General features: G+C 39.5%; 1 protein-coding gene across 1 annotated transcript in view; it reads right to left on the bottom strand.

Annotated features, from left to right (window-relative positions):
* dnah2 (dynein, axonemal, heavy chain 2) overlaps positions 1 to 12986 on the bottom strand; it is a 294787-nt gene extending 281801 nt beyond the window's left edge. The window contains exons 1-4 of the mRNA XM_062993580.1: positions 12833 to 12986; positions 3934 to 4001; positions 2378 to 2548; positions 1808 to 2036 (exon numbers count right to left, since the gene is read on the bottom strand). Coding sequence (XP_062849650.1) covers positions 1808 to 2036; positions 2378 to 2548; positions 3934 to 4001; positions 12833 to 12986 — 622 coding nt within the window. The remainder of the gene's footprint in view (positions 1 to 1807; positions 2037 to 2377; positions 2549 to 3933; positions 4002 to 12832) is intronic.
* Positions 12987 to 25410: the final 12424 nt, after the last annotated feature.

Consider the following 25410-nt stretch of genomic DNA (forward strand, 5'->3'; position numbering starts at 1 on the left):
TGGATGATTACCTCCGAATGGCTGGCAGGGCAGGAAACTTTGAGTCTGAATTCTGAAAGCAGCTCAAAGTGGGAGGCCTGGCTCTGGATCAGTCTTGCACAGAGCGATTAGGATCAGCACACATGCACACACAAAAAGAATTTGATTTCAGATCAGCTGACTAAAGGTTTGAAATATGATTATTAGCCTTGCTCCGTCTACCTCGAGAATAGAGATAAGAGCGGTGCTCCGAGTGTATTGTGAAGAGCAATTTTAAAAGTCCAGTAAAGTCAGCATGAGGTTCAGAAATCAATGTAATGCAGTCTACCTGCCTACTCTTTAGAGATGAAAATAAAAGAGTGAATAGCAGAACCAGAATTGCAAGCTTTTTTGGTTTGTTTTTCCCCCTAAATGAATCATTTTCATCAGCAATTGTATTCCATATATCTATTATAAATATCAGTATTAGTGTTTAATGGCAACGAACTTGACATTCTACATTAGGCATGGACTTTTAGTTAGCAAAGTTTAATGTATTTACTATCTAAAAAAGGAATTAAATAAGAGCACAGCTGTTAAACACGCCATCACACCACTGCTGCAATCCTGAGCTTTCGGGTTTGAATCTCAGTTCTGCTATTGGCTGGCTGGGCACCTACACAGATGTGATTGGCTATGTCTAGGGGAGGGCGGGCCAAAAGGAATTACTTACTTCTGCTGCAATTGTGGCCTCTGCTGGCTGATCAATGGCCTGGACAGAGACATGGAATATTGAAGCACAGTGCACCACTCTCTGTTGACGATCGTGATTCGTATGAGAAACCACCTCGTGCATGTGGAAGACTGTTGGCTACACACAGGTCAGAGAGGGAGTGTGTTAATAGCACAAATGCCGCTGACTGACTTTATGGGCTGAGGACAGCTGTTTAATTTCTGGATCAATCCAATTTTAGTAAAAGTTTTACATGGAAAAAAATACAAACAAAAAATGTTTGCATTTTTTCCATTAGCTTGTTAAGCAGTGCTATCGGCAAGCAGAGCGTCTACACAGACATGGCCGTCTATGGCTTGTAGGGAGGCAGAAGCCTTCCTATGGACTGGTGTCCTGTCCATGGGATTCCTACTTTGTACCCATTGTTCCCTGGGTAAACCAGGCCTGTGACGACCCTGACCAGGATAAGGCTTTTGATGAAAATGAAATGCATGTCCTAAACACAGTAAATAGACAGAAGTACTGGGAAGAACCTCTTAATTATTGAAATCAGATGTTTTATTTACTCCCATTCCCACATGTGTATAAAACCAAGCCTCAGCTGATGTTTCAGTTCATTCCCAAGCTGTCATGCTGGAACAATAAAATGCGTTCCCTAAACTGTTGCTGCAAAGTTTGTTTAGCAATTGTTGTGGTTGAAGCACATGAATTAAAAAATTTGGTATGCCCCAATACTTTTGTCCATATAATGTAACTTGTATTTAGACTAGAGTGTATATACACATTAATGCCATAAAGGCATCTTGTAATAGGGTGAATCGCCCGGCACCTGCAGGAATTGACAATTAATCCAATATGCAGGATGCTTCATCAAGGTAGAACAATATTATAGCTAAAAGTCACAAATAACAAGGGTAAGCCGTCTGTAACAACTTAGTTCTCTGAAAAAAAGAAAGGCACAACACTGGTATAACCTGCCCTTTCCATACCCTTTGTTGCTGCTAGAATTAATATGAAACCTTCAGCAACTTGATGGGTGGTCAATGAAAATGCAAGTTTCCTGTTCTCTGGGGGAAAAAACCCCACTGTGGCTCATGAATTTCATTTGCCACGTACCTGTGAGATTGGTGATGAAACGATGCATCTGTGCTAAATAATCATTCTTGACGCTCTCTGGCCAGTTTGTACTGAGGGTAACTTGTGGTGCATGAACCCCGTTCATTAGCCTCAGCAGGCTCTCCACACCCCCTCCCCGCACTGTGCCAAACTGCACACAGCTCTCAAAAGTCTCCTCCATAATCACAGCCTCCTCGTCACGTATGAAGTAGGCCAGCTGCTCCACCACCTGTGTGAGAGAGAGAGATGGATGTGGCAAAATGAAACATAAAAAACAGGAATGATTTCATATTGCGCAGCTTTAATGGATATCCAGTGTGTCTGAAGCACTCATGACTGATAGTTTTCATACCAAAATACCACATGCATTAAAATGACAGTTAAAACAAGTGATCACTGGATATTGTGGATTCAGTAATGAATCTTTTTTGGTGGGGGGCAAAGACAAGAAATAATGCAGAAACTGATTTTTAACTCATGAATAATTTGCAGTAACATCAGTCACTTGTACGATTGCTGCCCTTATCCAACACCAAATGTCACTGCTTCTCAGAATAAACCTGGTAGTACCTGACATGGTACGGCATACTGCACACATAGGCCAGCAAAAGGGTCAGGGTAGATAATGAGAATCTTGATTGTTGCATCTTCGATGAACCTATCCAGAGCTCTGTTATTTTTTTCTGTCCAGGAATCTTCTGATACTCCAGTCAACACCACACGCTTTCTAAACAGCTCCTTCTGCAAGAAGACGTCGGAGAAAGGAGAAAAGATTTCATGTGATGCACAGTGATCCCTAAAAATGACCAATACATCACTAGCATTCTTAAATTGATTGATTTATTTTATTAGGATTTTAACATCAATTTTTACACACTTTGGTTACATTCATGACAAGACAGGTGCATGTCTTTGGACTGTGGGAGGAAACCGGAGCTCTCTGAGGAAACACACAGACATGGGGAGAACATGCAAACTACACACAGAAAGGACCCAGACTGCTTCACCTTCTTGCTGTGAGGCAACAGTGCTACCCACTGAGCAACTGTGCCACCCAGCGTGCTTAAACTCAGTAGAGAAAACAATCTAAAGGCACTTGGGTGGTGCAGCGATCTAATGTGCTAGCACAATGCTGCATGTTTCTCAGCAGAGCCACCGACCTGGCTAGCTGTGTTTGGTTGGACGGACAGGGTCTCTTCCTGGTGATGCTGCAATATAACTAGACTGTGAGATAAAGGGGGGGATAATCCAGAAAGACAAATCTTGAAGCATTATTTAAGCTAAACTATTAACGATTTTGCATTTCAACTGATTAAAGTGTGTTTTTCCATTAATAATGTATTTTAGTTGTAATGTAACAACCACAGTAATCACACTACATTTATCATTATTGACCTTCATTTATGGTACATATGCACCGTGTTGAATGTCGATATGATCTAATCCAATTCTCTCTGGTTTCCAGCTGCCACTTCTACAGGGTCTCCTGGCAGGGGCGGCAGGATCACTGCATGTAAGTGCCATTTCTCTTTTACAAGCCAGGGGGCTATAATTAATTCTATTAATGTCAATGATGCCAAGGACAGAACTGCAGCAGGTTTATTGAGCCATTCCCTCCCCAATGCCCTCTACTTACTAGATTATATTTTTCTCTGCTGCAATTTACTCAGGAATTATTGTGTGCACAGGTTATCTGTTATTTCTGTAAAGGTAAAAAGTCATGTATGTGTATAGAGTTGCAATCTTACATGAGTTTTTTCTTTTTAAACTGAGAGCAGCTGGCAAGGGAAATGTGATATTTTCATTGGCCCACCTGTGGGCATTTGTTGAATTTGTGTGATCAATGAAGCATAGTAAATGAAGATGGTACTGCAGTGCCTCACAGGCAATAGAATTTGCCCGCAAAATAAAAAAACAACCTAAAGCAACAGTTCTCACATCCCCAAAACTAAACAACAATTAAGAAAAAAAGGCACTGATTAGTACATGAGGACAACCGACGTTAAAGCCTCTGGCAAAAGAAACTGTGAATTGTAGATTACAATCAGATTATAATCATAATAAGTGTGAGGTAAATTATCAGTGTGTTTTAAAAACATCTCATTTAGCATTAATTAGAACATTACCAGGTCCTTGAAGTGTGCATCCTCTTCCTCTGGTGCTGCTATATTAACCTCATCTTGAATATTAGCCTCTAGCCACATACACAAAACCAGCATGTTAGGAAATCAATTCAGCTTGTATTCAAAGTTGTGTGCATGTATCAGGGATTTAATAATAACCTTCTACACATTGGCATTCATCCTGCAAAGCTTTGACAGATTCATGAGAGCTGAGAATACAAGGGCGAGGTTTACTTAAACACAGGTGAGGCTCTATTACTCCCAAATCAAGTTTGAACTTAATGCTGCTGCTCATGAAAGGGAATGAAGCAGATAACTTGATCAGGCACTGGTGCTGCACTTATCTATTCAAACAACTCTAATATTAAAGTAATGGTTAGAGACTCGTTTCCAAAATTGAATGCACATACCCCACCCCCACAGTAAACCATGTAGTGATATGCCACAGAAAACTGAACTTAAGAATCTTCCTTCATGTGTCTAATATACATGACAGTAAGTACTGTAACACAAACAGCAACAAAAGTTGGGACAGTACGTTAAATGCAAATAAAAAAATTTTTTATTTAAATTGTTAACTGTATTTTACAGGCAATTGACTGAAAACAGTACAAAGAACAAATATTTACTGTCTTATCATTACTATAATTAGAAGCTAAATCCCCAATTTGATGCATGCAAACAAATTCCGAAAAAGTTGGGACAGGGGCATATTCAGGAACACTAAAATGTTTATAAAAAAAAAAAAACAATAAAAAAAAAAAAAAGGTGATGTCATGATTGGGTATAAGGGTATAAGAAGCATTAACAAAATAGTCAGTTGCAAAAATGCCTCAAACAGTTTAAGAACATCCTAATGCAAAATTGCAAAGAATGTATTGATGTAAATACTTACAGTGGATATTATTAAAAGGTTCACAAAAACTGGAAATAACTTCATTTATAAAGCAAAAGGCTAAAAGTAATATTTAATGCCAGTGACATTTGATGGCACACTGCATTACAAGGCAACATGTGACTGTAATGAATGCTCATTTAAGTGAAATGCGTGCTAAGGCAAGCAAAAATGCAAAAACTGTTGCAATTAATTGAGTTCACCATCTACCACACATAATATTGTAAAAAGATTCAAGGAAGCTAAGGACAAGTCCAGAAACTGTTGAATGTGCTTTACCTTTGAGCCCTCAGACAGCAGTGCATAAGAAACAGTTATGCTTCTATGCAGTGCAGATTGTTTTTCTATTGAAAATGTTTGGCACATCATGGAAAAGATGATGAGAACACGTACCACAGATTGTTGGGTAGCTGAAATCTTGTTTCAAGAAGAATGGGTAAAATAAATCCCACTTGCAAAGCTACAACAATTAGTATTCACAAATGATTAAAACATGTAATTAATAGGAAAAGTGATGTAACACAGTGTTGCAGGCATCAAGTTCTAAATCTGTTTAAATTTACAAAATATAAAAGTTGAACAGTGAAACACTGGAATCATTTCTTTGCACTTTTGTGAGTTAAATCAAATAAACAAATCATAGATTCATGTATTTAGACAACTTTTCAGAACTGTACACTGTAAAAAATTCCTGTAAAAATACAGGCAAATTGCAACAGTAATATAATGTTTTTTGTTAAATACGGTAATAGTGTGAATAACAACGCTTTATTCACAGTATTACCGTATTTTGACGATGTAGAACACCAGTAAAGCTTTTTACAGTACAGAACAGTATTTTCTCAAAGCCGTCTTCAGCCCCGCCTATGGTCAGATGCCCCTGTCTTCAAAACCCATCAGGATTACTCTTTCACTGTCTATCAGGTAAACTGCCTCGGTAAAATAAATTGATGTTTTGATGTGTGGGGAATTTTGGATTGATTAATTGATTAGATGTCTAGCTAAGAAAACCAGTACTACACGATTAAGTTTTAGCTGGCTTTGAATGTGAGAGCTGGCTGGTTTGCTAATGCTAATCTTGTTTAGTAAGGCAAACCAACAGGTGTTAGTTGTTACGTTAAGTTAGTACAAATTTTTTTTTTTAATAATTGCTCAACTGTCATTGAAAGCTGCTTGTCTGCATTAATTCTCCATTAATTCTCATGTGGTTCATCATTAAGAATATAATTGTTACCTTAATTAATTTTTGTTTTGCTACCTGTTAAAAGTGTCTTTGACAAATAGAAAAAAAAAATCACAAAGCTAAGAAAGTAAGTTATATGTAGACTGAACCTAACCGAATGTTAGCTGCTTGATAGTGTAAGTTAAATAGCTAGCTATTTTGCCAGCTAATGGTAATCCTGATTTTATAACTGAGTCGTCACGGTTTAAAATTACGGTATAATACAGCATTTTCTTTAAGCGATTTTCCGTGTCCATCTGGTATACCTCATTACTTTGAAAGCCCCTGGTCACCACTTGTTTTACCATAGCCAAAAAAAGTATGCTTGCAGTGATAAGTTGCTTTTGTTTTGCCTTGTATGGGAGTCATTAATCATTGATAGATCACTTAGCTAACTTAGGTAGTCTAATGTTTGCTATTGCTAACCCCCACATTTAATTGCTGCTAATAGTGACACAAACTGATAATAGTGTGACAATTGTTCATGTCTTCTGTTTATGAAGTGTTCTTAGTGTTTTCTTTTAAATGTGCGACGTCCTAATTTTAAAATGATTTTTTTGTACAGCTACTTATGGTGCACTTTCGAGAGAATACCAACGGGCTCTTGTTTCATGTAGATGTGAGTTCACTTTTTGTCTTCTTTTGTTATAAGTTATGTTTAATCTCAGTGTTATGCTAAGGATATAAATCTTTTTGTTTTCGTCAGGCAAGTGCCACTGCAGCAGATGTTGAGAGGACCCTCACACTCTCTGCAAGTCCTCCTCTGATACTTCTTGGTAAGTATACAATACCATTTGTGTTTGAGAAGAATACTCTTGACTGCCTAAGACTTTTACATATTACTATACTTGTTTTACTCAACAAAGCAATGTTATCCATTAAATAATGTAATACTTCAGTAAAATTAAGTGATTGTAGAAAACATTTAATCTTTTTAAATGCAAAATACTTTATGTACCTGGACAAGTTACTTGCTCTCACATTCAATCTCACTCACTCATACTCATTCACTTAACTTACTGTCACTTACTCTTACTCACTCTCCCTTACACTCAATCTCACATTCACTCACTCACACACTAACACTCACTCTCACTAACTTACACTCACTCACACTCACTCACACTTATTCACACTTATTCACACTCGCTCACAAACTCTCATTTACACTCACTCACAAACTCTCATTTACACTCACTCTCCCTCACACCTGCTCTCACTTACTCACTCTCACTCATGCTCACTCTCACTCACTCTCCCTTACACTCAATCTCACATTCACTCACTCTCACTAACTTACACTCACTCACACTCACTCACTCACACTTATTTACACTTATTCACACTTATTCACACTTATTCACACTCGCTCACAAACTCTCATTTACACTCACTCTCCCTCACACCTGCTCTCACTTACTCACTCACGCTCACGCTCACTCTCACTCACTCTCCCTTACACTTAATCTCACATTCACTCACTCACACACTAACACTCACTCTCACTAACTTACACTCACTCACACTCACTCACAAACTCTCATTTACACTCACTCTCCCTCACACCTGCTCTCACTTACTCACTCTCACTCACGCTCACTCTCACTCACTCTCCCTTACACTTAATCTCACATTCACTCACTCACACACTAACACTCACTCTCAGAGAGAGAGTCAGAGTCAGAGAGGTTTTATTGTCATTTCAGCTACATACAAGTACATATTGAAACGAAACAGCGTTCCTCTAGGATCACGGTGTAACACGGTACAAAAAGTGCAAGACAATACAAAACAGTGCAAATACAACAATAATACAAAAAATCCTATAATAAATAACTACAAAAGATATTCCTTATTATCCCTAATCTAAACAAGTAATTAGAACACAGGACTAAAGACAAGTGTTAATACATGATGGTGAATAGATGGTACAATGGTTCCTGAGGTAGTGACATGTTGTACATTAGCAGCGTAAAATTGGCAATGCAGATAAGGTGCCTAAAAAGTAAATATGGTGCAAAATACAAGTAAGGTGCAGAAATTATTGTGCATTTCCAGGAGGTGTGCAAAAATGCAAGTAACATAGTCAAAAATGCAAGTAACAGTCAATACAGTTCAGTGTGTGGCAGCAGAAAATGTCCGGAGGAAATTGTTACAGTACTGAGTTTAGGAGTCTGATTGCTTGTGGGATAAAACTGTTACACAGTCTGGTTGTGTTAGTCCGGATGCTGCGGTATCGTCTCCCAGACGGGAGCAGAGTAAAAAGTCCATGTGATGGATGGGTTGGATCGTCCACAATGCTGAGAGCTTTGCGGATGCAGCGGGTGTTAAAAATGTCCGTGAGAGATGGAAGAGCGACCCCGATGATCTTTTCAGCTGTCCTCACTACTCGCTGGAGAGTCTTACGGTCCGACGCAGTACAATTTCCGAACCAGACAGTGATGCAGCCGCTCAGGATGCTCTCGATTGTTCCTCTGTAGAACGTGGTGAGAATGGGGGGTGGCAGATGAGCTTTCCTCAGTCTTCTCAAAAAGTAGAGACGCTGCTGGGCTTTCTTGGTGATGGAACTGGTGTTAAGGGTCCAGGTGAGATTCTCCTCCAGATGAACACCGAGAAATTTGGTGCTCTTGACGATCTCAACAGATGAGCCGTCGATGTGCAGTGGGGAGTGGTCCCTTAGTGTCTTTCTAAAGTCAATGACCATCTCTTTGGTTTTATCCACGTTCAGAGACAGGTTGTTGACTTGGCACCAGTCCGTTAGATGTTGTACCTCCTCTCTGTACGCTGACTCATCGTTGTTGCTGATGAGTCCCACCACAGTTGTGTCGTCTGCAAACTTAACGATGGAATTCGTGCTGTGCATCGCTGTACAGTCGTGCGTAAGCAGAGTAAACAGCAGTGGACTGAGCACACAGCCTTGGGGAGCGCCGGTGCTCAGTGTGGTGGTGCTGGAGGTGGTCTTACCGATCCGGACGGACTGAGGTCTCTCAGTCAAGAAGTCCAGGATCCAGTTGCAGAGAGAGGTGTTCAGGCCCAGCGTGCTCAGCTTTCCAATTAGATGCTGAGGAATGATGGTGTTGAATGCTGAGCTAAAGTCTATAAACAGCATCCTGACGTAAGTGTTCTTTCTGTCCAGGTGTGTAGAAGCCAGGTGAAGTGTAGTGGATATGGCGTCGTCCGTTGAGCGGTTAGGACGGTACGCAAACTGCAGTGGGTCCATGGTGGGAGGCAGTAGTGTCTTAATATGCCTCATGACTAGTTTCTCGAAGCACTTCGTGATGATAGGCGTGAGTGCTACGGGACGATAGTCATTGAAGCATGACACAGATGACTTCTTTGGCACGGGTACGATGGTGGTCGTCTTGAGGCACGTTGGAACGATGGCGCTGCTCAGGGAGATGTTGAAGATGTCAGTGAATACATCTGCCAGCTGGTCTGCACATCCTTTGAGCACTCGGCCAGGAATGTTGTCTGGTCCAGAAGCCTTCCGTGGGTTGACTCTGTGCAGAGTTCTCCTCACGTCCGCTGTGGAGAGACGAAGCACCTGGTCGTCACAAGGTGGGATCGTCTTCCTCGCCAACATGTTGTTCTGCGCCTCGAACCGAGCGTAGAAGTCATTCAGCGCATCTGGAAGGGAGGCATCACTGTCACAGACGGGTGGAGTCGTCCTGTAGTTGGTGATGGCCTGGATGCCCTGCCACAAGCGCCGTGTGTCACCGCTGTTCTGGAAGTGGCTGTGGATGTTCTGGCCGTGTGCGCGCTTTGCTTCTCGGATCGCCCGGGACAGTCTGGCTCTCGCTGTTCTCAGAGCCGGCTGGTCACCTGCTTTAAAAGCGGAGTCTCGGGCCCTCAGCAGTGCACGCACCTCTGGAGTCATCCACGGCTTCTGGTTGGGTCTGGAAGTGATGGTTCTAGTGGTAGTGACGTCCTCAATGCATTTGCTGATGTAGCAGGTCACTGAAGTCGTGTACTCCTCTAGATCAGTGTAATCGCCGTATGTTGCAGCCTCCCTAAACATGTCCCAGTCAGTGCACTCAAAACAGTCCTGAAGAGCAGAGATGGATCCTTCTGGCCAGGTTTTCACCTGTTTCTGTACAGGTCTGGAGCGCCTGATGAGTGCTCTGTATGCTGGAATTAGCATTACAGAGATGTGGTCTGAGTATCCGAGGTGGGGGCGGGGCTCCGCCCGGTACGCACCGGCAATGTTCGTGTAAACATTATCCAGCGTGTTCGCTCCTCTCGTAGCAAAGTCCACATGCCGATGGAATTTAGGGAGAACAGACTTGAGATTTGCATGATTAAAATCCCCAGCGATAATAAACAGTCCGTCTGGATGAATGGTCTGTAGTTCGCTGATGGCTCTGTAGAGTTCGCTTAATGCTTCCTTCGCGTTCGCGCTGGGTGGGAGATACACCGCGACAATAAGCACACTGGTGAATTCCCGTGGTAAATAAAAAGGTCTGCATCTAACAATAGCAAATTCCACCATCGGAGAACAGTACGCCACAACAAGCACAGAGTCCTTGCACCATTCGGTGTTAATGTAAACACAAACGCCTCCTCCTCGTGTTTTACCGGACTGAGCTGCATTTCTATCGGCGCGATACGATGCTAGCCCGTCTAGCTGAATGGCACTGTCTGGAATGTTGTCGCTAAGCTCACTAACTTACACTCACTCACACTCACTCACAAACTCTCATTTACACTCACTCTCCCTCACACCTGCTCTCACTTACTCACTCTCACTCACGCTCACTCTCACTCACTCTCCCTTACACTTAATCTCACATTCACTCACTCACACACTAACACTCACTCTCACTCACTCTCCCTCACACCTGCTCTCACTCACTCACACTCATTCACACTCGCTCACAAACTCTCATTTACACTCACTCTTACTCACACATTCACACTCACTCACAAACTCTCATTTACACTCACTCTCCCTCACTCACTCACATTAGGGCTTGCACAAATTCAGATTTTTTTAAGTCGACAGTTACGTATGTGATGAAAGTCGAGTAGATGTTGACTAATTGCTGATGTCATGAACAAAACCACAGGAGAAGGGAATGCTTTGCAACAAGCAACTTAAATGTTTAAAATATCCAACTTTAAAAATCCATGCACTTTGTATCTGACTTAGGTGCACCCTAGGTGGCCTTGCTGGGATGCTCGCCTGCGGCGGAGGTCTGGAGAGCCCACTCCAATGACACATGACTTTCTATTGTAGTCTTTGGGAAACTGGAGATAAGGATGTTCAGTATCTGATCTTTGAAGCACTGTAGGTTGCCAGAGAAACGTCAGAACAAAGCCAAACTCCACAAGTCAGTAGAAGGTGATGTGCCCTTTCCAACGAGCCTGGGATTATATTAACCTTCAGGAAACCGGAGGTATAGATTCCAAAATCACCAGGCTCCTTACCTGTTGTCTTAATCACATGATCAGCGACTAGTCAAAATCAAACTTAAAGCATCATCACCGAGCAGTAAAGTCGACTAGTCTGTGCAACCCCTAACTCACACTAACACTCATGCACATGCACATATTCTCTCACACTCACTCGCAGACACTCACTCAATGTTTAGCAGACTAAATCCAAAAGGAGTGTGAATGCTTTGCGTTAATGACAAAATTACGGATGGTGTGTCCTTGTTCCTTAAACAATGTTTTTTATACAAGGAACGGAGCTGGTCATTCAAGGCTGGATGAATAGTCTTGAGGGTCATGTCATTTGCGAGGGCATCCTACCTACATTCCTGACTGGGCTTGCAACTTTGTTTGCAATGTACTACGTGTTCAACTTGCAGTACCAGGAGGAGGCCTCTTGTACTTTAGAGTTCATTCAGAGGTAAGACACTTTCTTAAATCTGTTTTTTTGTTCATGTGCATTGCCTGATTTCCTAAATCACTCTAAAAGTCACCAACTGATTACTATTGTGTACTGTTGTGTTTCCAGGTGCTTCATTGGGATAAACCCAGAGAGGGGTTCAAAGACTAGTCGGGGCAAGGTGGTCTCAAAGAAGACAGGTAGAATCGTCAACAAAAAATCTCTCGCAGTCAATCCTTGTGTCTCCACACTCCTAAAGAATCTCTTGGACTTTTAGTGGGACTTCATTTAGGCAAGCAAGTTTTCACTCACTCACACTAATGCACTTACTGGTAGGTAGTATGTGTGCACATACTGGATTTTGTAAAAAAAAAAAAGTGGTTGTTTAAAAGGCTTTTGTATTTTTGTTTTTAAATGAAACAATAACTACTGTTGTGATTTTGTTTTCTCTTTATTTAATAAATAATGTACTTGAACATTTGTTAATCCTGTTTTTGTGTTTATTCAATTAAGCCTAATTTTTAAAAATCTAATTTGTATGTCAGTGAAGTAGTTTCATCAGTTTCATACTTCCAGTGGGCAGCTGTCATGAAGAAACTGTAATATAGAATACAGTATAGAAACTGTAAAAATTACGGTAAATAGCTGGAAACCCTGCTGCCAGTATTTTACTGTATTAATTAAAATTCACTGTATTTTAATGTTTTTTAATACAACAGTAAGAAACTGTAATTCAGAATACAGTGTAGAAACTGTAAAAATTACGGTAAATAGCTGGAAACCCTGCTGCCAGTATTTTACTGTATTTTTTTAAATTCACTGTATTTTAATGTTTTTAATACAACGGTAAGAAACTGTAATTCAGAATACAGTATAGAAACTGTAAAATTTTTTACAGTGTAGTTGTACAATGTTTATGAAACAATTTTAAAATTAGTATGTTTACACTTACCAACTGACTGTTTTTCTGAAGCTTCCACAACTGATGAGATTGGGCTCGGAGAGGCTAAAACATTCTCAGCTTTAGAAAATCTCTTTCCTTTACTGGAGCGTTTTGATTTGCTTGAGGATGAGCGGCCAGTGCGGGGTGTGTCTTGGTCCGCCATGATAACCGACAGTTGCTTCCTACAAGCTGACTGGAAGAGTAAAGAGTTGGTTGAATTTTACATTAATGTGTTACATTGTTTATACAATTATTCTAACAACCAGAAATCACATTAAATATTAGTACTCATTAAGTGTTCTACAGAATCCTGCAGCAGATACCAACTGCTGATTTTACTTGACCAGAGTGTGGTGGGTATGGCACTCGGGTGGCAGAGCAGTCTTTTACGCTAGCTAACCACTGCGGTGCTATCATCTGGCTGGACATATACACAGACATGATTGGCTATGTCTGAGGGGCGGGATGGGCAAAGTCCTGTGATGGATTGGTGCCCTGTCCAGGGTATTTCAGCCATGTGCTAAAACCAGTAAACACTGGGATCCTGACCAGCAAACACAGCAACCCTGACCAGAATAAAGCGGTTAATAACCAAAAAGAAAATTGCTGCCAAAGAGTTGGGGGAAGTCATGGTACTGATTTATTAAACACAGCTGCCTTAAATCAGGGGTTTTAACCTGAAAATACGATGCATCTATCACAAGGTACAAATAACAATCTAGAGAAGAGTACCTCAAGGAAATCCATATAGATATGAGAACATGACAATCACAATAATGACCCAATGACCATAAGTAAGGTTTGAACCCAACCTCTCTAGATCTAAGGTGCTGCACATTACTCACTATAAAAATAAATAAAACTCTACAATAAAACTCTACAATTATTGGTTTACTATTATTTATTATTAAACAAAAGTTTGATTCTTGCACAGTTGAATTTCATTTCCTCAATTCCCACCTTAAGCTGTCTGTCAACTATCGGCATCATTTGGTTATTGAAGTTTTGATTTATTTAGCCAGCTGTCACTTACTTGAAAACTGTATGTAATAAAGCAGGCATGTTATTGCAGTCAAAGCTCAAGGTAGAAACAAAAAAGAGATAGAGGAAGACAGAGGGAGAGAGAGATTGTAATGAAAAAAATAGTCTGTAGGCTGTAGAAAGTCAAACTCCCCTTAGATCAATCTTGGTGGTGAAGAAGTTGACTTTGATCAATAACATTAATATGAGCCTGCTAAGCTCAGGGTCTCTGACTGAGATGAAAGAAGTACCCAAGTGACTCAAAGCCAACGTGGCTGACAGAGGGGGATTATTGTAGACAAAGTATTGCCAATTTAAGACACAACGCCTCTTGAAACGCTCACAGTAAGTTAATGTTATCCTCTTTACATCACATTAATTCACTGACCAGTGTTTTGATGCAGTATAAAATTGTCAGTAGTCAGCAAAAATGAACAGGAAAATGTATAAACTACTTTATAATGTGGCAGGCGGCACAGTGGCACTGTTAGGTAGCACTGTCTCCTTACAGCAAGAAGAGCCCGAGTTTGATTCCATGGTCAGACAGCCAGGGTTGTTTATGTGTGGTGTTTATGTGTGGTCCTGCCTGTCACCCAGTGAGACACACCAACCACAACCCTGACCAGTATAACGCCATGGTAAAACAGACAATGAATGAATGATTTATTTAGCAATCTAATCAACAATGATGTTGTGCTAAACAATAGGGTATGGGTTACTCTGATGTGGAACATCGGTGTTTTAAAAAGTTTTTTAAAATGCAGTATACTGTCTCACTAACACTGGGCTTGCACAGACAAGACACTTTGCAAATCCACATTAAAATCTAAAAAACTTGAAGCATTAAATAATGGTGGAATTGGTCATTTTTCACAGTGTTGTACAAAATACATGTCAGTGTGACAACCTGGCAGTTGCACTAATGGCCTACTGAGCGCGTCAAACCCAAGTAAAAGACTTCATTTGTGAAACTGTACATGGGGCACAATTTTGATTCGTGTTTACAATGTGAACTAGAGCAGCATACCATTCCTTCTTAGACAATATTAAGTATTAGCCAATAACAGGATAGTCTGACAAGGTCTCAAAAAGTAGCAAATGTAACAATTTATTTTATTTTATTATTATGATTTTAACGTCTTACACACTTTGGTTACATTCATGACAAGAGAGGTAGTTATTCATTACACAAGGTTCATCATTTTACAAGCTCAATGGACAGTCATGGACAATTTTGTATCTCCAATTCACCTCACTTGCATGTCTTTGGACTGTGGGAGGAAACTGGAGCTCCTGAAGGAAACCCACACAGACACAGGGAGAACATGCAAACTCCACACAGAAAGGAAATCGAACCCGGGACCTTCTTGCTGTGAGGCGACAGTGCTACCCATTGAGCCACCATGCGGCCCATGTCACAATTTAAAGAGATTGCAGTGCAGATGCTAAGCCATTGTTAAGACTCTGGGACTTCAGCAAACCACTATGAGAGCCACTATCCACAAATGGAAAAAAATTTAACAGTAGCGAACATTTCCAGTGGCCAACCCAACAAAGTTTCATTAAGAACATACCGACAACTCATCCAGATCATAAAATGACCCAAACACGTATAGAACTGCAGGCCTCACTTGCCTCAGTTAGGGGCAATTTATACGATTCTACATATAATTATTATTATTTATTGTTTATTAGGATTTTAACATCATGTTTTTCACACTTTAGTTACATTCATGACAAAAACAATAGTTACTCGTTACACAAGATTCATTAATTGACAAGTTTAATGTCAAACACAGACATGGACAATTCACAATTTGTATCTCCAATTCACCTCACTTGTATGTCTTTGGACTGTGGTAGGGAACCGGAGCTCCCGGAGGAAACCCACACAGACATGGGGAGAACATGCAAACTCCACACAGAATGGAAATCGAACCCGGGACCTTCTTGCTGTGAGGCGACAGTGCTACCCACTGAGCCATCATGCGGCTCATGTCACAATTTAAAGAGATTGCAGTACACCAGTGTCGAGATTCTGAACTCCCGGTCGGCTGGGCGTCATCTAGTGGGCATAATTGGCAGTGCCTGCAGCAGACACGGTTCTGCTGGGGGGATGACCGGACTATGTGGGTGGGGTCTTTAAACGCTGTGTAAGGCCTGATTGGTGCCTGTGCAGAGTGCATAGGTGAAAAAGGGTTCTGCTAAGGGCTGTGTGCGGGTCGGAGGCAATATACCAACCTCGACTGCAATCAGGGATCCCCCAGCAGTGGAAGACACACTGACTACAACCCCTGGCAAAAATTATGGAATCACCACTCTTGGAAGATGTTCTTTCAATTGTTTAATTTTGTAGAAAAAAAATAAATCACAGACATGCCACAAAACTATCATTTCTCAAACTGTCAACCCTCTGGCATTAAGAAACAATAAAAAAAGAAAGAAATATAATAGTTGTGGTCAGTCACAATTGCTTTTTTTTTAGATCAAGTAGAGGAAAAAAATATGGAATCACTCAAATCTGAGGAAAAAATTATGGAATCATTAGAAAACACTGCACCATTATTACTTTGTTGCACCACCTCTGGCTTTTATAATGGTTTAAACTCTCTGAGGCATGGAGTTAACTAATGACAAACAGTATTCTTCATCAATCTGCCTTCAACTCTCTCTTATTGCTGTTGCCAGATCAGCTTTGCAGGTTGGAACCTTGTCATTGACCATTTTCTTCAATTTCCACCAGAGATTTTCAAATGGATTGAGATCCGGACTATTTGCAGGCCATGCCATTGACATTATATGTTTTCTTGAAGGAAAGTTTTCACGTCCTTTGCCCTATGGCAAGATGCATTATCATCTTGAAAAATGAAGTCATCATCACCAAACATCCTTTCAACTGATGGAATAAGAAAAGCGTCCAAAATTTCAATGTGGACTTTGGCATTTATTGAAGACCATCTCCCCTGTGCCTTTACCCGACATGCAGGCCCATATCATCAACAACTGTGGAAATTAACATGTTTTCTTTAGGCAGTTATCTTCATAAATTTCATTGGACAGACACCAAACAAAAGTTCCAGCATCATCACCTTGCCCAATGCAGATTCACGATTCATCACTGAAGATCACTTTTATCCAGTCACCCACAGTCCACGATTGCTTTTCTTTAGCCTACTTTAACCTTGTTCTTTTCTTTTTAGGTGTTAATGGTGGCTTTTGTTTGGCTTTTCTGTATGTAAATCCCATTTCTTTTAGGTGATTTCTTACAGTTCAGTCACAGACATTGACTCCACTTTCCGGCCACTTGTTTCTCATTTGTTTTGTTGTGCATTTTCTGTTTTCAAGACATATTGCTTTAAGTTTTCTATCTTGATGCTTTGATGTCTTACTTGGTCTACCAGTGCTTCCCTTTTACAACCTTCCCATTTTGTTTGTACTTGGTCCAGATTTTAAACACAGCTTACTGGGAACAACCAACATCTTTTGCGACATTCCACAATGATTTATCTTCTTGAAGGAGTTTTATAATCCTCTCATTTGTTTCAACTGACATATCTTGTGTTGGAACCATGATTCATGACAATCTGCTTTGTGCAACAGCTCTCCGAGGTGTAAGCACTCTTTTTAAACTGAAGAATAATTAGCAAATCTAATCTGCTGCAGATGTTTTGTTTTTAAACTGCAAATTACAGAGTGATTCCATAATTTTTTCCTCAGATTTGAGTGATTCCATATTTTTTTCCTCTACTTGATCTAAAAAAAGCAATTGTGACTGACCACAACTATTATATTTGTTTCTTTTTTTTATTGTTTCTTAATGCCAGAAGGTTGACACTTTGAAAAATGATAGTTTTGTGGCATGTCTGTGATTTATTTTTTTTCTACAAAATTAAACAATTGACAGAACATCTTCCAAGAGTGGTGATTCCATAATTTTTGCCAGGGGTTGTACACTAAAATTGGGAGAAAATGGGGGAAAAAAATGCATAAATAAAATAGAAAAAATAAGACTCTGGGACTCCAGCAAACCACTGTGAGAGCCATTATCCACAAATTGAGAAACGTTGTAACAGTAGCGAACATTCCCAGGTGTGGCTTACCTAACAAAATTTCACAAAGAACACACAAACAACTCATCCAGGTCACAAAAAAAACCCAAACATGTAAAGAACTGCAGGCCTCACTAGCCTTAGTTAAGGGCAATGTACATGATTCTACATACAATGTTTTACCTACATTAACAACGTTAGTCAAATTGCTCCTCCAGTGCTGGTAATGGTTTGTATTTACTCACATAACCAGAGGTGGAAAGTAACAAATTACATTTGCTCACGTTACTGTAATTGAGTAGTTTTTTTGTGTACTTGTACTTTTTAAAGTAGATTTTACAACCAGTAATTTTACTTCTTTGTATGTTTTGTATTAAGAATTGTAATTCGCTACATTTTAAAAAACATCCATTACTGAGTAAAAAAAAAAACGCTAAAAAAATCGCATCTGGGAAACTGCTGCAGTGAATTCTGCGATGGAAAATAAACTGGCACTAAAATAAAGGAGCTGTAATCTAGGTATAGTATCTAGGGAAGGGTGATTTTAAAAGTTTAACATGTTTGTAGTTTGATGTTTTGTTATTTGACAACATAGTCTGATGTCAAAGAATGGCAAAGTTTTGTCTTACATCTTGAAGGTTTTCTTTGGGTCATTTAGTGAAAGTCACAACACCTAAACCTTGACTTGTGTTGAGTTATGGATTTGCAGTATGACTGTTGTTTGGTATTTGTTAGTGATGAAAAGAAGGCTGGTCTATAGAATCCACAATTAATGCCAACTTCAGTGGTTATACAGTTTGAAAAGGTTTTATGGGATGGTCTGTACTAAAATAACACATTACACATCCCTAAATGTTTTAAATGTTGTATCAACATGTTTTTTTTCTATCATATATTAATTAAAAACAACTATTGTTAGATATATCCACTTGTCATGTTTGCATTACAGAGGAGAGACCCCCCCCTTAAACAAATAACTAAGTAACATTTACTCTGAGTACATTTTTAAATGTTACTTTATACTTTTTACTTGAGCAGATTTTTAGACTTAAGTAAAAATTCATTAAAGAAATAGTACTTTTACTTGAGTACAATATTTTAGTACTCTTTCCACCTCTGCACATAACACAAGTAAAAATTTATTTTTTTTGCAAAAGCAAGTGTTCGATTGGTACAAAACAATAAGAAAAAAGTCTGCAGTAAAGCTTGTTTTACTAAACAGTAAATTATATCAAAAAAATAATTATAAAGAATTATTAAGGATTAAACATTGAGACTATGTGGAGCGCTGTACATTTCTATTAATAGCAAACGCACTTGAAACGTTAGCCCTTTAGTCCATTTAAATTGGTTAGTAATATTACAACATACCTTATATTTATACTATAACTGCTTAATCTACTAATTTACTAATCCTGAAACTCAAATGAATAGTCTGGGCGAAAGCGTCATTTTTAAAAGAAAATGTAAACCTTAGCTAGCTACATTGACTGCTAATTACCTAAATAGCGCAAGGTAACAAATGTAGTTAGCAAGCGTCGCTTGGAATGCCTATTGATAAAAACAAACTGTCTTACCTTTCAGCGTTTCAAATGTGTGAAATGATTTATAAACCGTTACACACTTCTGTGTTCGAATATAAACTTTATTTTATAAATAAAACACATTTAAATTCTTAATTTAAAGCGTCTGTTTATGTTTCAGTTGGTCAGCGAGCGACTCCTCTTCAAAGTTTGTGCGCGTGCAGGCTGGTTGTTATGGAAACAGCTCACGCGGGCTCTGAGGGACTGTTTACATTGGATACCGTTTCTTTAGGGGCATTTAAAGAGTCGTTCAGGAAGATAGCAGCACACCAGGAACATAAAGCAGACGCAATTTAGCAGTAATATGACCCAGTATATAATTTTATTTCATTTGACCTTATAATGTTTCATTCATTTATTTGTCTGTTTTACCCCCCGCTTTTTTCCTGGTCAGTTGTTGTTTTATCAGAGCTCGGTATTACGTGCATCGACTCACTGAACCGAATCACTAAAAGATTCATTCTTCCTACTTCAACAGTGCGATTAAAGAGTTGTTTTAAAAAATGGCTCTTTACCCACCCTGGGTACAGTGTTACACAAGATTCATTCATTCATTGACAAGTTTAATGTCAAACACAGACATGGACAATTCACAATTTGTATCTCCAATTCACCTCACTTGTATGTCTTTGGACTGTGGGAGGAAACTGGAGCTCCTGAAGGAAACCCACACAGACATGGGGAGAACATGCAAACTCCATACAGAAAGGAAATCGAACCCGGGACCTTCTTGCTGTGAGGCGACAGTGCTACCCACTGAGCCATCATGCGGCCCATGTCACAATTTAAAGAGGTTGCAGTACAGATGCTACGCCATTGTTAAGACTCTGGTACTCGGCGGGATATTCCGCTAGCACACCAGTGTCGAGATTCTGAACTCCTCGGTTCGAACCGAATCACTAAAAGATTCATTCTTCCTACTTCAACAGTGCGATTAAAGAGTTGTTTTAAAAATTGGCTCTTCATTTTGACATTTGACATTTTTGGCATTTAGCAGACGCCTTTATCCAAAGCGACTTACATTACAGTTACAGTATACAGTCTGAGCAATTGAGGGTTAAGGGCCTTGCTCAAGAGCCCAACAGCAGCAACCTGGCAGTAGTGGGGCTTGAACCAGCAACCTTCTGATTACTAGTCCAGTACCTTAACCACTAGGCTACGGCTTCTTCACCCTGCTAGAAAACAGCTTTTACTTATTTTTACTTTCTTCCTTTCGCCACCCGAAAACACGGCACAGGGAATAAATTTGACAATTAATCCCAGGGCAAATCACACTTATTTACTTACATCTAGAACCCAGGAGTTTTTAAAGCCAATTCACTCTTTGCATTTAGTTCACTTTGTGAACCTAAATATCAAAACCCATTTCATTATTGTTGACTTTATGTTTTTAAAAAGCCCAGTTGTTATAAAACACTGGGAAGCAACTTAATTTGTGGTGCACAGCAATGTTGCTCCATGTACAAAGTAACTCCCCTGCATGTGCACCCTTTTATACATAATGGCAGACAAAAGTTAAATCTGGTGATGTGTAAATGTCACCAAGCATAGATGACCAAGCATGACCTGGGATTTATTCATTTATTTATTCATTAGCATTTTAACGTCATGTTTCACACGGTAGTTATTTGTAAAACCTAAAATTCATCAGTTCACAAGTTTAATGTCAAACACAGTCACGGACAATATTGCATCTCCAATTTACCTCACTTGCATGTTTTTGAACTGTGGGAGGAAACTGGAGCTCCCAGAGGAAACCTACGCAGACACGGGGAGAACATGCAAACTCCATACAGAAAGGACCCGGACCGCCCCACATGGGGATTAAATGCAGGACCTTCTTGCTGTGGCCACCGTGCCACCCACTTAAATAGTTTTTTGTCTTGTGTTTTTCCCCCTTTTCACCCAATCCAGTCATTGCCAATTGGAGCTTATCTCTCCCCCACCACTGCCGCGGCGGCATCCCCATACAAGGAGAGTCGAGTCTGGCACATGCCACCTCAGACATGCACGTGAAAAGAAGCAGTCGCTTCTGCCAGGGACAGTGTCCCACAGAACCCAGTAGTGCATCCAGAGAGCTACATGCTGCCATCTGTGGTCAGCCACCCCCTGTGCAGGCAACTCAATTGTTCAGCATAAGTTTAATTGCCCAGCGACTAGAAACCCTGTTAAGCCATTTACCCTCCCCCTACAAACACAGCCAATCGTGTTACCTTGTAGGCACCTAGCCAGCTGATAGCGGAGCTGAGATTCGTACTTAAGAGCTTGAGATTTCAGCATTGTTGGCCAGCACGTCTGACTGCTGAATCACCAGAACATTTCAAACTTTTAAAAGAGAAATTGTGAAAGGTTTTTTTTGTTTTAATCTTGCCACTGACAAAAACAGTGGCAATAATCAATAAAATCCCAAGGCTGCTATGACTAACAGACTAAAGCTTTATAAAAGAACAATTGTTCACAATACCATCTGTTTTTTTTGTTTTGTTTTTTTCAGGCAAGTGTTAGACATCCTAGTTTCATGTCTTGGCCTATTGTTAAATAGTTCATCGGTTATCTGTAAGCTCTGAGTAACACTGTGACTACTGAAAATATCACTATTACATTATTACAATACTCGTCAAAAGAAAAAAACATTGAATTAATAAATGAAGCACAAGGATGTCAGTTTTCGGTTTCCTTCCATCTCCCAAATTTACAGACGATGAATTTCTGCCCTGTGCTTAGTGTTTCTGGTTGGCACTGAGCCACCACAATCCTGATAGCGTTACTGAGGATGTCCCAAAGTGCCTTTGCACTGATACATAATGCATCTTCTAGTTTGACATTGTGTTGATTGAGTTCTTTAGCTGTTGTCGCCGCAGCTACTTTTAGTGCCAGCTCTGGGGTGCTTAGGACTTGTGAGTGGCTTCTCCTATTTTCTCTTTATCTTGTAAAACATGCCGGTAGGTATACAGGGTGTTCTTAGCATAAGCCCAGGGATTGAGTCCTGATTCACAAGAATTCTAATTAATTCTAATTAAGTACCCCCCTGTTGAATATTGACATAGTGAAAATATATTGTCCAGCTTTTTCTTACAAAGGATAAATAATCGTTTTAAAGTAAAATAAACTAATGAACTCAACAAATTTTTCTTGACATCATGTTTTACACACTTTGGTTATATTCATGACAGGACAGGTAGTTAGTAGTCAGTACAAAAGATTAATCAGTTTAAGTCTTTAATGTCAAACACAGTCATGGACAATTTTGTTTCTTCAGTTCACCTCACTTTCATGTCTTTGGACTGTAGGAGGAAACCAGAGCTCCCAGAGTAAACCCACACAGACCCAGGGAGAACATGCAAACTCCACACACAGAAAGGACCCGGTGGCCACCATGCCACCCAATAATAAGAAAGTGTAAAGTACTTAAATCATCTACTGTATAGGTGTGATCACTAATGTGAAAGTACTAATATCTATTAAAACATTTTAAACAACTGCTTTGTCCTGGTCAGGGTCACCTATCAGAAAATCTGGGAACTGGTCCACTGGACAGGACACTAATAATTACAGATCAACACTCAATTTATCCTCAACATATTTTTGGAGGACAGAAGACCTCATTAGGGCTTTGGAAAAAGTTCAGCAGACTGGACACTGGTTGGTTCATTCACTACTGATGTTGATCCTAAAGCCTAAAACATGACTTTGTAACATTATAAAATGAATTTCAACAACTTTTTGGATTTTTTATGGTGTGCTAGGTTTTATTTACAGTATACTGGACTGGCTAATAATAAGCCTGGCACTTTCAATTAGCTTAGTTGGTTTACAAATTAATTTTGGTAAACTTGGTCAATTGAGTAATTATGTAATGATTTAAATAATGTTGTGTGACAAATATGCAAATAGTTAATGCAACTGGAAAATGTAAAATTACTTTTTATTACCAAAGCATGTATCTTTATGCTTTACATTATAGATATGCACGTTTTAATCCCAAACAGAGAACCCAAAGCAGTTAAATTGAGCTGAATTATTTAAAACTAGCAGATGAACAGCACTTTTTCTAGTTTGAATAACCCTGCAGTTGGTGTTAAGTTGATATCATTTCTCACTGTTTATAAATTATTGAAATTTAGATTAAGAACTTAATCTTTTTATAAGAAACACAGTGTAACTATCACAATTTAGACTCATCCAGTTTAACAGTCTAGTCAACTATATATATATATAACTTTAGACTAATAAATGTAATTCATGCACTCTCAGAAACAGAAGGTTTAATCTGTGTTCACTTTCAGCTTCATGTAGAAATCTACACACAACAAAGACTTCTAAAAACTGGAATTTTTATGAAAGGGTTCAAGTAGAGCCACTTAAAATTGTGATACACTGTATGGACAAAAGTACTGAGACACCCTTTCAAATTTTTAAATGTACAGTAGTTGCTAACAGGTATAATAAATCAATCATATGAAGTAAAATTATGTTTTAATTTTGCAGCAATAGCTCCTTGTTTTAACATGACTGTGCACCCGTGTACAAAGCAAAGCCTATAAAGAAAGAAAAGCTTGATTTCAAGAAACTCCAGTGAACTGCACAGAGCCCTGACCTAGACCCTACTGAACAGCCTTGGAATAAACTGACACATCAGTTGAAGCTTTCTTTAGCAACGTTATTACCCAACCACACGAATGCTCTTCTGATGGAATGTGCAAAAAGTCTTGTAAGAAGCCTTCTCAGAATACAACCCGGACCTCCCCACCTGGGGATTGAACCCACCACTGCCAGATTGCTGCTGTTGGGCCCTTATTGCTGTGAGGTAACAGTGCTACCCACTTAGCCGCCGTGCCACCAGTCAGAAGACTGGGATGACCCGCAAGATTGATTCTGGGGTTATCAAACCAATATGGTGTTGATTTGAAGATGTGTTATGAATGCTGATGGAAGTTATAATCACAAATAGTGTGACAAAACTTATTTCTTTAGTTATTACATTAGTTCATAACCTTTTCTCACCATTTAATGAGCTAATGCTGCCATTTACTAGTTCTCATTAAAAGTTAACTTACTTTGCCAACTTGGTGTTTATTCTCATATGTAACAGTTAAAGTACACTAATGGTCTTTAGATCATGATACCAGCAGCAGGTACAGTTTATTTATTAAAAATACTCTTACACAGGCTTCATTTCTCCTTCCAGGTCTGGCAAAAGACCGAAAGTAAGTTTTAGGTGTCCTTAAATAATGCCTGGGCAAGTTCAGACATGCTCAGTAGACCTTAGTGAGATCGGCCCATTCAGAGGGGGGTTATATAAATGCATTTTTGTTTATTTTCATTTACATTTTTCGGCATTTAGCAGACGCCTTTATTCAAAGCGACCTACAGTACAGTTACAGTATACAGTCTGAGCAATTGAGGGTTAAGGGCCTTGCTCAAGGGCCCAACAGCAACAATCTGGCAGTGCTAGGGCTTAAACCGGCAACCTTCTGGTTACTAGTCCAGTACCTTAACCACTAAGCTACGGCTTGTTTATTTAATATAAATCCTGTTCATTATTTGTGTTTTTGCAAGTTATGCTAATAATATACTGTACATCTTGAACAAGTGGATTTGATATATATATATATATATCGATTTAATTAGTTATATCCTATGGTTATAAGGGTCTCCCCCTGCAGAGAAGAAGGACTGGTATGTTCTGGGTTGGGTACACCAGTTGGAGTCTATTGAAGCACTTTTTAAACTTCTGTTAGGTGAGTGGAAAGTTAGCTATTAGTTCTGTTGACAAAGTTTATGGTTTGAGAGAAACTAGTGAGCATCACATTTCACATTAATATATATTTTTCTACCTTTTCCACTAAATAAACACCCTTGCACTGGATGTGCTGCTGTGGCCTGCCATCATTTGCTTAATATATCCCACATCCACCTACAAGCAAGGTGTGAC

This window comes from Trichomycterus rosablanca, chromosome 4 (genome assembly GCF_030014385.1).
Source record: "Trichomycterus rosablanca isolate fTriRos1 chromosome 4, fTriRos1.hap1, whole genome shotgun sequence".
NCBI classification, from domain to species: domain Eukaryota; kingdom Metazoa; phylum Chordata; class Actinopteri; order Siluriformes; family Trichomycteridae; genus Trichomycterus; species Trichomycterus rosablanca.